Source organism: Neltuma alba, unplaced genomic scaffold (genome assembly GCF_004799145.2).
Source record: "Neltuma alba isolate B1F8T4 unplaced genomic scaffold, ASM479914v2 tig00013336_pilon, whole genome shotgun sequence".
Lineage (NCBI taxonomy): Eukaryota > Viridiplantae > Streptophyta > Magnoliopsida > Fabales > Fabaceae > Neltuma > Neltuma alba.
The window spans coordinates 186,312-201,972 of NW_021637609.1; the positions used below are offsets into that span (position 1 = coordinate 186,312).

At 35.2% G+C, this 15,661-nt stretch overlaps 2 protein-coding genes across 8 annotated transcripts in view; both read left to right on the forward strand.

Moving 5' to 3' along the window:
• LOC114736447 (protein IQ-DOMAIN 14) overlaps positions 1-4,837 on the forward strand; it is a 5,658-nt gene extending 821 nt beyond the window's left edge. For 4 of the 6 annotated variants that reach the window (XM_028924275.1, XM_028924272.1, XM_028924274.1 and 1 more), the window contains 5 exons: positions 330-427; positions 1,167-1,559; positions 2,116-2,355; positions 2,881-3,012; positions 3,874-4,837. In XM_028924275.1, coding sequence (XP_028780108.1) covers positions 353-427; positions 1,167-1,559; positions 2,116-2,355; positions 2,881-3,012; positions 3,874-4,593 — 1,560 coding nt within the window. In that variant the 5' untranslated portion in view covers positions 330-352 and the 3' untranslated portion in view covers positions 4,594-4,837. The remainder of the gene's footprint in view (positions 1-329; positions 428-1,166; positions 1,560-2,115; positions 2,356-2,880; positions 3,013-3,873) is intronic. The other 2 variants (XM_028924278.1, XM_028924277.1) reach the window with 1 other exon arrangement.
• Positions 1-12,201, forward strand: part of LOC114736450 (stearoyl-[acyl-carrier-protein] 9-desaturase, chloroplastic) — a 27,354-nt gene extending 15,153 nt beyond the window's left edge. The window contains exons 3-5 of one of the 2 annotated variants that reach the window (XM_028924284.1): positions 8,348-8,454; positions 10,448-10,952; positions 11,341-12,201. In XM_028924284.1, coding sequence (XP_028780117.1) covers positions 8,396-8,454; positions 10,448-10,952; positions 11,341-11,901 — 1,125 coding nt within the window. In that variant the 5' untranslated portion in view covers positions 8,348-8,395 and the 3' untranslated portion in view covers positions 11,902-12,201. Of the gene's footprint in view, positions 1-8,266; positions 8,455-10,447; positions 10,953-11,340 lie in introns of those variants that run through there. The other variant, XM_028924283.1, reaches the window with a different exon arrangement.
• Positions 12,202-15,661: the final 3,460 nt, after the last annotated feature.

Consider the following 15,661-nt stretch of genomic DNA (forward strand, 5'->3'; position numbering starts at 1 on the left):
CATGTTAGAGTCGCTTGATTTTGTTTGAATTATCGAAGAACGCGTTTGTGTTCTTTTCTCGAACTACAGTCCTCCCCCCCCCCGGGGCGGGGCCAAAAAAAAAAAAAAACCAAAACGGTTACACATCTCAGCGTCGTTATGAAATATTTTTGTGAACTAGAAGAATGAGTGCAAGGAAAAATTTTTTTAGACCTGAAATTCAAGAATGGAATATTTTTTTACGTCCAAGCATATCTTACATACGAAGCTTGCTGAAAAGTCATTAATTTGGGCAGTAACTATACGCATGAGAACATGAGGTGGTATTTTATCTTCATTATCTTTGGCAGGAAGAAACAGTAATGCCACTGACATGGGAAAGAAGGGAAGTTGGTTTTCCGCAATCAAGAGAGTTTTCAGTCACCACTCCAAGGAAAAGGCAGTCAATGTAAGTGCCCTCCAACCTTAATTATACAAGCAAATGTCAATTGCTTGTTATTTGTTTATTATGGCATCCCCATTAGAAGGGGAAAAAAATTGTAAGATGGAATCGGGCGCTTAAGACAATGAACAAGTTTAGTAGTATTAATGGACAGACCTATTGCAACATTGGGGACTTTCTACCGTAGTGGTTTTTTTTTTTTTTTGCTTTTTTTTTTTTAAATTTGTATTTATAACAGGAAAACAGATCGTTTGAAATACTGGGGAGTCATCTATGAGCTTGTGTTATGATGCAATGGCCAAAGCCAATTTCTTTATTTTTCTAGACTGAATACTGAACAACCCTAAAGGTCCCAATACGAATTAAGGACTTCAAATGATTACAGTCAGAGTGGAACCTCTGGTATCTGACTCGTAAAACCTGATGCCCTCCTTTAACCCTACTCAGCATCACACAAACATTCTAATCAGCACAAAACTTGCGACACAAGTCATATACATAATGGATGACATCCTAAAACACCAAAACAACTAAAACACAAAATGCTTGATCATTTTGATGTTACATCAATTGATGCATTAGTTTTAAGTCTCTATACCCTTTTTCTCGAAGCAGGAAGCAGAGTTGTGGATGAGCATATGCATGTTTAATCTTCATAAGTTGCCATACCTTTGGGTGGCAGCATGAATTTGTTTCCACTATGTAGATTAACGCGTATTTGTCTCACCATTTTGAATATTTATAGCAGGATTCTGAACAGAAAAACACAAAAGAAAAGAAGAAGAAAGGTCTTGGAAAACTAAGGCGTGGAGAGACAAATTCATTCATTCCCCTCTTCAGGGAGCCAAGCAGTATTGAAAAAATCTTTGGGGACTTTGAAAGAGAGCAGCAATTAGTAACTTTCAGGCCTGACACGCCTCCTGAGCTACCCAAAACACCACCTTTTGTGCCTCCCAGAGCTGCTTCTCCTAGGGCTCCTTCGCCAAAGACTGCTTCTCCAAGGGCTCCTTCTCCAAGGGTTGCTTCTCCGAGAGCAGCATCTCCTAGGAGGATTGTTCATCACCATAGACCAGAACCAAAGCTAAGGAACCACCATGCCTCAGCAACTAAGATCCAGGCTGCGTATAGAGGTTATATGGTAAGCTTTCATGTTGTAAAGTAGTCTGCACAGTTCATTATTCCATTCTTACACAGTCTTCATGCCTGTGGTTACGTGTCCGTAGTAAGAAACTGTACATTGTTGAAATTATAGTAGAATAATGTAGATCATTCTTTTCTTATTTAAAAGCACATTCAAGCATTTGAATAATGGATTATAAATCACTTCATTTGCAAGTTTTGTGGTGAAAACCAAGGGGGCCTGTTATTTCTGGCAACCTTTAAATTTGTGGGTGTGAGTAGGCTTTGAATATTGTGTTAATTTTGAGAAAGTATATGGTGATAGCTTAATTTGGAGCAGAAAAATAAATTTTTGTGATTTACTTAAAAATGGCCTTATAAATAGGACTGGAGGGGGCATTATATAAACATGTTTTTTTCTGTGCATTGCATGGAATCTAATGAACTAGTCACATTTTCAAAATTTTTAAGTAGTGCGACTTGCTCTAAATTTTATATTTTATATTGGTTTTACTTGCTCTGCGTTGATATGACACAATGGACCCAGCTGATGTGATTTACTATCTGTTTTACAGGCTAGGAGGAGTTTTAGGGCTCTGAAGGGTCTGGTGAGGCTTCAAGGAGTGGTAAGAGGACAGAATGTGAAGAGGCAGACGATGAATGCCATGAAATACATGCAATTGTTGGTGCGGGTTCAATCTCAGATTCAGTCCCGGAGGATTCAGATGTTGGAAAACCAGGCACGATATCAAGCTGAGTACAAGAATGATAAAGAAGTGGCAAGTAACTTGGGCAAGTTGACTTTAGGCCATGGAGTAAGCCCTTTGACTGAGTTAATGAACCTTATAGGACTGATGCTACTCCAATCTGCAGGCTCTGAAATGCCTAATTGTTGGGCTTTCCCTAGATGTTGCATCTTTGCACGCACGCATACAATAACTAAATTTGGTTTTTAACAGATACTTTAACTACTAATCGATGGTAGGAGCTTACTTGTGCCGAGAACCAATGCTTGCCAAACTCAATTTATTCCCTTCAAAGCTAAATATCTCTTCCTTAGTAGTGGCGCATCAGTGGCTTGATGCTGCTTAATTATGACTTATGAGATTATGCACTAATACCTGTTAAATGGTTGATTGGGTCAACCATAGGCCACTTTACTCTTGCTTATAATGTCTGTCGTGCTAGTTTTAAATTTAGCAAACAAAGTTCAAGAAAAGTTACGCCGAGTTCTCCTTAAAATACTCCTGTTACTAATGTGCATAGGCTTGTATTTCCAGTTCCCTAATGCTTATGTAAATGAAGCTTAACATTTTTTATAATTTGAAATTTGGTTTCAGTCTGAGGCAGGTAACCATGAAGATTGGGATGACAGCTTACTGACAAAAGAGGAAATAGAGGCAAGGTTGCAGAGGAAGGTGGAAGCAATCATCAAAAGAGAAAGGGCAATGGCATATGCGTACTCCCATCAGGTACTATTCTCCAACCCATCCTTCACTGTTAATATCAAACAATTCTTTATGCTTTGCTTTCTTTTTCTTTTAATATTTGTCATCAATAAGGATACGAAAAGGGCACAGCCTATATTATTATTACTAAATGGGATATGGTTGTGGTCTCTCCGATGTATAAAGTACTGAACTGGATCAGGCAGATGAAAAAGCCTGGTTATTGGTCCAAATTCGGACAATGGGGTGGCTCACCCTGAGAAGGAATTGGTCAAATATCGGTTTAACCTATCATTCATCGGTCAAAATTGGTGGTTCTAATTGGTTGATTTTTTTAAAATAATTTAAATTATGTTTCTAAGTTATGATTTATTCATCATAACACATCTAATGAGCTTTGGGAAATGAATACTAGTGGCAAATGATCAAGAAATATATGTGTATATTATAAAGTTTGTTATCAAATGAGTATGTACATTGTAGCATCTTACATCTCATAACTATTGCGTTTTTATTCTTTAAGTTATAAAATCTTAACTTTTTAAATTATATTTTCTCTTCTCATCTTCGCACACTTTTTTTTTAAGAAAAAAATGTTGTTTTATAATTTATATTTGGAATCAATTTTTAATATATTTTTATAAGTAACTAATTGTGCAAACATCAAAACCAGTATGATTACTTAATATCTATTTCAAATTTTGGCTTAAAAGATATGTTCACAAGATTCATAAGGATTTTGTCTGTCATGTGGCATGGGCACTTTTTAGAACGAGGCAAATTCATGGAAAACTAATTAGAAAAACATCTGTTAGGTTAAGTAGGACAGCCTGGTTGACTTAAAATATCTCCAGAGTGTACTAATTTTGTTGACTTTGCCTGCAGTTGTGGAAAGCCACTCCTACATCAACCCATACACCGGGGTCAGAGATGCGATCTGGGGGATTTCCATGGTGGTGGAACTGGTTGGAAAGGCAGCTGCCCTCAGCAAACCCTCAAGGAGGCCAAGTCTTGAAGAATTTTCAATTTACACCTCCCAGACCATATTCTGAACAGAAGACTAGTCCACAACCTGCCTCAAGCACCCATAAGCAGCAGCGCTATGGGTTTGATAATATGGATGCAGCCACACCAAAATCCACTAAATCAGCTGTAGTATCATCCGCAAAACCAGCAAGAACCCCGCAAGGAAACAGCTCAAGCTTGCCTAAGTATTCGAGAACAAGGGTGGGGGGAACTGATTCACCTTTTGATGTGCCACTCAAGGATGATGATAGCCTCACAAGCTGCCCACCATTTTCAGTACCGAACTACATGGCTCCAACCCTATCTGCCAAGGCCAAAGTGCGTGCTAGTAGTAATGGAAGAGAAAGTTTTCCTGGGACTCCAAACTCTGAATCAAAGAGGCGGCTTTCATTTCCTCTTTCGCAAGGAATTGGGTCCTTCAAATGGACAAAAGGGTCCTTGTTCTCAAGCAAGGATCCTAGACCTCAAAGGATGTTAGATAAGAACCAGTCACTTCAATCTCTAGGAAACTTGAGTGTGGATTCAACCGTGTCTTTACCCGCAGGCGTTGGAAGAAAGCCGTTTAACAGATTTGTGTGATTTTTATTTTGTGGCGCATTCTTTTGAACACCCCCCGCCTCCGGGGGCGCCCCTGCTCTTTGTACCTGGTGGTGTTGTGAGTTATGTTATGATTTGAGTGTGTGATGATAGTTTGAGAAAAAAAGGATACATTTGTAAACTAATAAAGAGATGATAGGAAATGACGGTCTCGTCATATAGTATTTGCTTTTTATTGAACGGTACCGCATACAGAATTCAATTTGGTTTGCCTTCAGTTTATTTGCAGTTCATGCGATTCTGATCTGACGCGAATTTTGATCCAACTCATCCAAGAGCCAGACTGGGGTGTTGGTATCACTTGGAAAACCCAGGCTGTTATAGAAGCGATTAAAATACTTGGCTTGGGACTGAAGGGCACATATGCGCTGAATGGGTGGCCGTTCTCGTAAATTGCTGCTCTGACGACCCGAACGAACGTTGTACTTGGACAGAATGCCCGGGACACGCAGTCTTGTTTCTTTCTTTCTTTCTTTTTCAACTTGCGTGCCTGCAAAAAGTCACGCAAACGGCATACTCATGTTAGGAAACAAAGGGTGAGCAGCACAAAAGTAAGTTATTTTCAATCTCATATTTAGAAAAGAAAGATGAGGTAAAAATTAGATTGAGTAATGTGATTTGTGTTTGGATTGATTTTTATAAAAAGTTTGTAAAGTTAAAAAATTGTTTGGATTATGATTGAATAAGTAAGTTTAGTTTGTAAAATGATCAAAATGAACATGACTTTTATTAAATAATGAAAAATAATTAAAAATATGAATTTACAAAATATAATAATTGTAAATTATTATAATAAAAAAATTTATATTTAATGAATAAAATATATTTAAATTAGAAATCATAATAATGTGAAAAATTTTAAACCAAATAATATTACATAATTAATTAGATAATGGAATTTGCATAATTTATGTAAATATAAAATAAAAAATAATATTAAAAATTGAAAATATTATAAATACTGTTAAAAATTATTTTCATTTAAGAGAACATTAAAAAGGAAAAATTACGCACAGGTCCCAATGAAGAGACTTTATTCATCTAAGGTCTTATGAAATGTCAAAATTACTAGTAGGTCTTAACGGACCTTAGAGTATTATATTCTAATTATAAAATGACATCATTGCCCCTCAAATTCCCCATTCACATTTTTTCTGCCGTTGCGATTGACAACTTCAGCAACACTATTAACAACCCAATGAAAGGTGTTGACAACCTAAGCAGTATCCGTTGACAACTTATTTTATAAGATCACATAACCTTCACATAAGAGTAAATTATAACCAAATAGTATAATACAATAATTTTAACACTGAAATGGGAAGAATTTCATAACATTAAGAACTTTAACTAAACCCAATAGGATTATAGCAAAATTTTAATGCGGAGATCTATTAACAACCTCAACAATGAGTATTGATAATCTAAAAAGAGCTATTGACAACCTAGATAGTGTTTGTTAACAGCTGATTTTATAGGATAATATAACCTCTAACAACTATAACTAAATTATAACTAAACAGTGTTAAAGTTGATTTTATGTAGTTGTTATGTTATACTATTCAGTTATAATTTGATCTTATATAGATGTTATATTATCCTATAAAATCAGTTGTTAATAGACATTGCCTAAGTTGGTAACAGCTCTCTGTGGGTTATTAATACTCATCATTGAGGTTGTCAATAGATCTCCACATTAAAATTTTGCTATAATCCTATTGGGTTTAGTTAAAGTTCTTAATGGTTTTGAAAAGTTTTCCATTTCAGTGTCAAAATTATTGTATTATACTATTTGATTATAATTTACTCTTTTGTGGAGGTTATGTGATCTTATAAAGTAAGTTGTCAGTGGATATTGTTTATGTTGTCAGTACTTTTTTATTGGGTTGTTAATAGTCGCTGCTGAGGTTGTTAATTGCAATGGCAAAGAACATGTGAATTAGAAATTTGAAGGGTAGTGATGTTATTTTATAATTAGAATATAATATTATAAGATCCCTTAGGACCTACTAGTAATTTTGACATTTTGTGAAACCTTAGATAAATAGTCTCTTTCTTGGAACCTGTGCGTAATTTTCCCTATTAAAAATAAATAACTAAAAATTGATTACAAAGTACAAAATAAATATAGAGAGAAGCATAACAACAACATCACTATATAGACAAAAATGTTTTTTGATTCTAAAAAACTGTTTTTGCATAAGTTATAATTAAGTAAGTTTTATGTGTTTTTACAATTATACTTCAAAAAGCAGCTTTTGATTTGTAAGTTAGATTGATCAAAAACTGTAATAAACAGTGTCCAAAATTACAAGCTGACTGCATACTTTTCTCCCCTCAAAACATCTTGCCAAACATGCTGAAAATAATAAATGTGGCGTTAGTGCGTTACCATGAACATTTTGCTGTCGGAGCCATGTTTTCTCTTGGTTTAATTCACCCGGTGCTCGGTTCTACTGCATTCGAGTTGACTTTTGGTCGCTGTCATATCACCGCTCTCGCTGTGCCAATAAATATAATTTTGTAGTATAAATTATATTATAAAATAAATATTATATATAGAATCGAGCAGCATAAGAGTTACTAATTTAAATAAATTTAAAAAAATTATATTTCTTCCAGTCTTTAATATAAGAACTAATTAATTAATTTAAATAGATTAAAAAATTAGTTATTTTAATTATTTCTAATAAATATGTATTGTCTTTTCTAAAATATTCTTATTAATCAAATATATTAATTAGAACTATTATTATTACAAGAATTATCTTAAGTAAAAATAGATAACTATGAGAGATAAAGTGGATTGAAATCTTATATTCAGAATCAAAATAAAAGTCAAATAAGTTTTTATATTAAGAAATAAAGATAGTATTAATTATTTATAATAAATATATGTTAGTTTTTAAAAATATTTTTACTAATTATGCATATTAGTAGAACTACCATCTGATGTCATATTTAACATATGTAATTACTGTAAAAATTATTTTTAATAAATAAATATAAAAGATAAAATAAATTAAGATATTATATATAAAACTAAATTGATAAATTAATTTTTATATTAAGAATGGTAGTATAACGTTAGGAAATAACGCCACCGTTCTAATATCGTCGTGCTGCATACCAGACGCGCGAAACATGTTGATTTGGATCCGGCATCAGTCTTCATCTGTTCGCGAATCATGATCCTCTCGATCTTATCGAAATTTGGTCGGCATTAATGAAATCCACCCGAATATCCAAAGATCGCGCTTTTACTTTAGTTCGAGTAACCATATAGTATCTCTATTTTTTATTATAAAAATTAGTTAATCAATTCGAGTAGGTTGAGAAGATTTAGTTAATTTTTTGCAATAAAAAACTATCATTTGATAGAATGTAATACATCATAAGTATAAAATTTATAAAGGTACTTATAGGTTGTCTACCAACAAAATTTTTATATTGAGAGTGAGATTCAAACTCATGATTTTGTGATATATAAACCGACTGCAACTATTGTTGTTTTGTTTTTTTTCATTTTAATCAACCAGGAGGCTTTGAGTAGAAAAGAAATATGGGCCTAGATAGGTTGGGCTGGGCCAGCCCAAAAGGAGATTAGTAAGCAAGAAGACGCGCATATGTAAGGCTGTCCGTGATGAAGGGACGTGACAAGAGCAAGGCGAGGAAAGGAAGGCGGAGACGAGAGCATCTTACGGCAGCAAGAATGGCTCTGAAACCCACCCCTCTCTCTTGCCGATCTCCCAAGTTCAATCTGTCTTCCTTTGCCCTCCCTCAGATGGCTACCCTCAGATCCCCCCGGTTCATCATGGCCTCCACCCTTCGTTCTGGTTCTAAGTCAGTTCTACTCTCTTTCGATCTCTTTTCTTTTCCTTTTTCTCCTATTTCATCTCTGCTCCTTCGCTTCTTTTTCTTTTCATTCTTACATGCATCTTATCTTTGCGTCTCTTCACCTTTCTATTTTTATCAATTGTTACTTTATTTTCTTCCTTCTCCCCTTCTTATTTCTTCCGCATCTTCTTTCCTTTTAGCTTTCAAGTCTAAGCCTCATTTCATTGCCAAATATCTCATGTTTCTGCCCCTTACCCTTGTTCGACGTGCTTTTGATCACAAGCCTACTCATTCTAAGTCGCCCCTTAGTACTATTGATATTTCCTTCTAAGAAGCCTTGGTCTATAGAATTGTTGGACTGATGCCCCTGGAGTATCATTCGACCTCTTCGTGGTTTCATTTTTCGATATTTTGTTTGGTAATTGGATGGTTGGGGTGGTTCGATCGCAGTCCTTCCCTTTTCTATTTTCTTCTGACTAGGAGTTTCGATACGCGTCTTGGTGTTTATCTTTTCTTTGGTTGGTGAGGATTAGGAATTGCTCAGACGCATATAATAATAACAAAGAAGTTTTAATATCTCTTTTACACACTTAATTTTTGTATACTTATATGTCCCCTGACTCTTGGTGGGTAACACCTGAGGGAACTATGTGTTTAATTTCAAAGCCAACTGGACCTCGGAATATTAGTTGCCCTGCTTGCTGGCAGATTTTTCCTTTCCCTCGGAATTTTCTCATTCCCGTATCGATTTATTTGGCGCCCCCTTTCCAAGCCCCTGAGAAATCGGCCTCGTCATTGTTTAGCTCATGTTTCTCTTTTGTATAACTCATCTCTTTCTTCAACATCTTTGACAAGAGCTTTATTTAGAGTTGTTCATTCTGTTATTTTGGTTGATAATTATATATAAGTCTTTTCTCTTTGTTGTTGGAATGTCTCCGTCTCTGTTTGTTGATATTCATGCCACCTTTAGGCCAGCGCGAATTAACATCCTCGGTGTTGCCTTTATATGTTTTATTATTTGGTTTTATATTGACTTCCTGCTGTATTTTTTTTTTTTTCACTTAAAAATGTAAATAACGTTATAGTTATGATTTTATCTGATCTTTATACCTCCTCTTTTTGATATTTGTTCAATTTTTCTTCTTTCTTGCTGTTGTTTTATATATTTGCTAGTTGCTGTAGTGTCTATTTTACATATCTTCTGCAAATTATGTATTTCTGATGTTGATGAATGCTGTGATAAGTTATGCTAATCTTGTTGGATGTGAATATTAAGTGTTTGTAAATTGTAACACCAGTAAAATTCATTGTATAGGGATTGGTTAGCAAGGACTTTGAGGTTAGCTCACCCAATATTTTTGGTCTATGTAGTGTCTCATGCTAGATATAGATAACAAGATTGGATGAAATGTCATGTGGTCGTTGATTTTGGTTGCGCCTTTAGCTATATTTTTGAATGAGAGATGAAGTGGTTTGCTGTGGATGCTGCAGTTTTTGAAAACCTGCGCTTTTCATAACATAACATCGTTGTTCTTCTTCTTCGCCCCCCCCCCCCAAAAGAACTTATCCCATTTGGTACGAAACATTGAAAATGAGAGGTAGGGATTTCGATTGGGATTAAGAAAATCTGTTAAAAAAATGTTTAGTATGAGGGATTGTTTGTTACATAGGATTAGGCAAATCCATGTATGTGGGATTAAGAAATATCATGAGGGGAGGTGGTATTCTCCAATTCTACCTTCATGGGTTTGCCTAATCTCATGTAACAAGCGATTTCTCATGCCAAACAATCTTTTAATTATTTTCCTCAATTGCAATTCCAGTCTCTATCTCTTATTTTCAATGCTTCGTACCAAACAGGATCTTAGAGTAAATAAATTGCGGTTTTAATGTCATTGCTACCAAAAATCTGGTTTATGCTACAAAATGTGTCAGCTTACAACCATTGCTGGCATCTTCATATAACTGTTCTAAAAAATCATCTACATTCATTTTGTAGAGAGGTTGAAAATCTGAAGAAGCCTTTCATGCCTCCCAGAGAAGTGCATGTCCAAGTAACCCATTCTATGCCACCCCAGAAGATTGAGATTTTCAAATCTTTGGAGGCTTGGGCTGAAGAGAACATCTTGGTTCACCTTAAGCCTGTGGAAAAATGTTGGCAACCACAAGATTTTCTACCAGAACCTTCAGCAGATGGTTTTGATGAGCAAGTAAAGGAACTGAGAGAGAGAGCAAAGGAGATTCCCGATGATTATTTTGTTGTTCTGGTTGGAGATATGGTCACAGAAGAAGCTCTACCAACTTACCAGACCATGTTAAATACCTTGGATGGAGTTCGTGATGAAACAGGTGCCAGCCTTACTTCCTGGGCAGTTTGGACAAGGGCATGGACTGCTGAAGAAAATAGACATGGTGATCTTCTCAACAAGTATCTTTACCTGTCTGGACGAGTTGACATGAGACAAATTGAAAAGACAATCCAATACCTAGTTGGATCTGGAATGGTAAGATCATGTGCCACATATAATGGCTTTTTACCTTGACCCTTTTTTTAGTCAATTCATTATTATTAGAGAACAAAACAACTGTGCTATGTCAAAGAATCTCTTGCATCCACATACATCTGGATATATTAATGTGCTTGCAGATTCACATATACTTGCATATTTATGAATGAGATATTGACTTGAGGACATCTTCCTCACTTCTTGGGCTGGCCCCCACTCTAAAGGACCCCAACAGGACCATTTGAAAAATAATTCATTATATGGTTCAGAGTTCAGAATATAGTTGAATTTTAAATTCATGATCCAGTCGGGATATTTCTGTAATTGCTGCACTAGCCATATTTCTGTTCAATTTTATTATTTTTCAATTGATGTCCATGAATAGGATCCCCGGACTGAGAATAGCCCCTACCTTGGGTTCATTTACACTTCATTTCAAGAGAGAGCAACATTTATATCCCATGGAAACACCGCCAGGCTTGCTAAGGAGCATGGTGACATTAAGTTGGCTCAGATATGTGGCACAATTGCGTCAGATGAAAAGCGCCATGAGACTGCCTATACAAAGATAGTGGAAAAGCTATTTGAGATAGATCCTGATGGAACAGTATTGGCATTTGCTGACATGATGAGGAAGAAAATAACTATGCCAGCACACTTGATGTATGATGGCCGCGATGACAACCTGTTTGAGCACTATTCTGCCGTTGCCCAGCGGATAGGGGTCTACACCGCAAAGGACTATGCTGATATACTCGAGTTTCTGGTAGGCAGGTGGAACGTGGAGAGCCTGACTGGACTATCAGGTGAGGGGAGGAAGGCTCAGGATTTTGTTTGTGGCCTGCCAGCAAGAATCAGAAGGCTGGAGGAGAGAGCTCAAGGGAAAGCCAAGCAAATGCCAAGCCTTCGATTCAGTTGGATATTTGATAGGGAAGTACAACTTTGAGTACATTAAAGATCGTCATGTTCATTCTCCGGCACCTGTCACTCCTGTTCTGAGAAATGCTGAAACATGTGAAAGTAACCAGTTTGCCGTTTCTTTTCGTTTTGTAATGTTATCTTTCAGCGTGAGGTGAATTTGGGATTTGGTGGCTTACGTAGTTCACTTGTTAAGCTTGAGCTTGTTAAACAGGTAGGGCCAGTTGTAGTATCAGCTAATGCCTTCTTTCCTATGTTAGTCTGATCGAAGAAAACGTTCTTTCTACCAATTTTGAAGATGAAGAAATGGTTTCTTCAAACGCTTGAATTTCCATAACTCTTCTTGCTCGCTCTTTTGTTTTTGTTGGGTCGAGCTTCGAGTTAACATTTATAAAAATAGAAGGAACAAGTTGATACTATTCTGTTGAGTAATCAACATTAATAAGAAATTTTAAATAAAATAAAAGCTATATCTAATGTTCGGGGAGGATATAATTATTTGATATTTAACTATTCCTTCTGCTCCTCTTGTTGAGGAGGTTGGGGGATCAAATTCCCATGTGACTTGGGGGAAGTATGTGTGTTGTGTTTGTGTGAGTAGTCCCTCTTCTAGGGAATCAGCTTCTCTCCTTTTCCTCTTTCTTCCGCTGCCTAAAACGATGGGGTGCACAGTGCAATGAAAGGCCAAATGAATGAATGACTGAATGGGAGAGGAGGCGCAAGAAAGTTGGTTATTCTAATAATAAATTAATATCAAGGATTCCTCTATTCCTCCCCGTATGTATTTGATAAAACCACAAAATTTGTCTTTCATTTAAGAAATAAAATCACAAGAAATAAATTGAGTAAAACACTTGGGATAAACAACATTCAGGCCTGAAATTTCATAAATACTCAATATTCTAAAATAATTATTTGTGTATTTAACACCCTAAAATATTTTTCTAATTAAAAATGTATACTAAAATAAATTTTTTATGGCATCTAGTGCTCTCAAATATATTTCTAAAGGCACATGGTATCCGAAGTTTAGTGTGTTCATTGCTACAGAGAAAATATTTTAAGAGTAAAATTGTACTAAAAATTATAGGATACTTTGAGCATTACTAAAAAAAAGCTTTGAGGTGCTAAATGAGGCCTCCTAAAATATTTTCTTAGTAGCAATAAGCACACTAAATTTAGGATAACAGATGCTTTTAGAAATATATTTTAGAGCATTAGATGCCATAAAAAATTATTTTAGAATACATTATTATTAAAAAATATTTTAGAGTGTTAAATACACAAATAATTACTTTAAAATATTAAGTGTTACTGAAAAATATTTCAGGAGTTGAATGTTATTTATCCCAATTATTTTACTCACTTAATTTATTTGTTGTTAATGAAAGATAAATTTTTGTGGTGTTATAAAAAGCATGCGAAGAGGAATCCTTGATATTAAGCTATTATTAGAATAACCAGCCTTCTCCCAGCTCAGCTCCTACCCTCCCATCCAGTTATCCATTTGGCCCTTCTTTACAGTGTGCATGACGTCGTTTTAGGCAGCGGAGAAAAACGAAGCAAAGGAGACAAGCTGAGTATAGGGACAGTTAGGATAGGTGGGTCAAAAAATTTAAAAAGCGTGATGGAAAATGTTTTTGATGTTTGATGTTTTATTGCTGGTTTAAAACATGTTCACCAGTTCAGGCGGAAGTGAGGGCTATTTCTGCCATATTCAGATTCAATAAATGCCGTTTTGCGACGCCCAGGAAATTGTAGGTGAAGAAGGAATCAAGGAAGATCAAGAACCTTCGCAATCCCTTTCGTTTCATATTCCACTCTCACTCCCCGCATTAAAGAAGCCAAGGCGTTTTTGGGGTCTTCAAAAGGCCGATCATTCTGATCAACAGCGACGCAGGGAGCTGACCTCGCCTCGTCGTTGGGTAAGCACAGAATCGTCTCGCTGCCTGGCTCCCTCTGCTTTCCCTCTTACTTTCGGCACCTTTGACGGCTTGCGTCTTCGATCAATCTTCCACTTGCTTCTCGCCTATGAACCCTAACTTGGTTCCCCCGTCTATTACCACCTTCTACTGAGGTGCTTAATCTCCATGGCGATATCTATCATCGTTCGACATAAACTAACGGTGACCGGAGGATTTATCAGCGTCGGGACTAACGCCTTTGACTGTGAAATGTGAACTATAAGGACCAATACAACGAAAAATACATAGGACTTGAATCAAAATTTGGTGAAACTCTTGAGCTTGTTTTTTTCATTGCAAGAAAAGCACGATAATGATCATTTAAGCTGTCAGAGCTGAGGCAGAGTGGAAGCCATTCTCAATATGAGCTATTTGTGCGTAAATCTTAATTCGTTCCAACCCTAAACCATTTTGGGTGTGGCATCAGAGTTTGTACTTCCCAAGATATAGTAATTCAGTGCTTATTTTTACTTTATAGATAAAAATTATCCACACATCTGACGCTCCCCTCTGATTGTCTCCGGCCAACATCACCACTACCGACATTTGACGCACTCCCTAGTGACATGGACGACATCATCCGTTGACCTCGGCGTTCACGTATTTGAGATGCTCATTGCATATCTGGTTCATTGTCTACATAGGTGACTTCATTCGGAGCAACGACCAAGTTCATTGTCAACACAAATCTGGTTTGCGAAGCAACAATGATCTATCATCCAAATCTTTGCGTTGATTCATCCCTCCTCATCCAGTCTTTCAACAGTGACGATCTATCATCCCTCCTCCTCCGCACTGCTTCCCCTCTAATTTTTGTTGGCGAAAGATTGTTTCTGATCTTTAAACTTGCTTTGATTCATGTTGACTGGGGAAGAATTTGTAAATTAATGGATGGTGAGAAATACTCCTCTAGTCCTGTTGACAGAGAGAAGATATTTTTTGATCTTATTTATAGAGTATCGAGGGAAATTTTTAATATAGATGTATGGTTTTATTCTTCTTTTATTATTACGCTACCTTTGTTTATATAATATATAATATATATTAAATAAGATTAAAGTTAGAAAGTTATTAAATTTTAAATAAAAATTAATAAAATTTAAAATTTTTCTTAATTTATATGAAATGTATTAAAAGTGACTTATAAATAGGATCACGAAAGTAAATGCTAAAATGTTTTATCAGTGATTGCTCACTGCCTGAACGATTTTAAATTTGTAAAAAAATTATTCACTCAAAAAACGATGTGAAATTTATTTTTTAAATGTAAAAGTAAAATCTTTATTTTAAATTTTATGTTAGTATTTAATATTGATGACGATGACGCTTCATTCACAGTATTTCCTCTTTCCTTTCTGTAATCTACAAATTACTCCATTATATAGATTAAGAAATTAGTTAAAAAAATTTTGAAGATAACAAACATGCAAGCAATATATTTACTTTTTTTAAAAAAAATATACGCTTATTTAAAAAACAAAGTGGATGAGAGAGAATAAATAAGAAAAACAACGAGAGAGAATAAGTGGAATTAAAAAATGCAAGAAATATGGGGTAAGGAAATGTAAGAGATATACAATTATTAAGGAAAAAATAAAAAAAATGCATCAAAAAATTTTCATATATCTTCAAAGTATAATATTATAATTACCTTCTTTATTTAATATAAAAATTAGATAACTAATTTAAAAGTATTAAAAAAATTGGTTAAATTGGTTATTTATCACAAATATGTGTTAATCTCTTTAATTATCGTCTTCAATCGTGTATATCGGATGATGAAAATTATCTTTTGGTAAAAATATCTTACAATCAATAGGGATA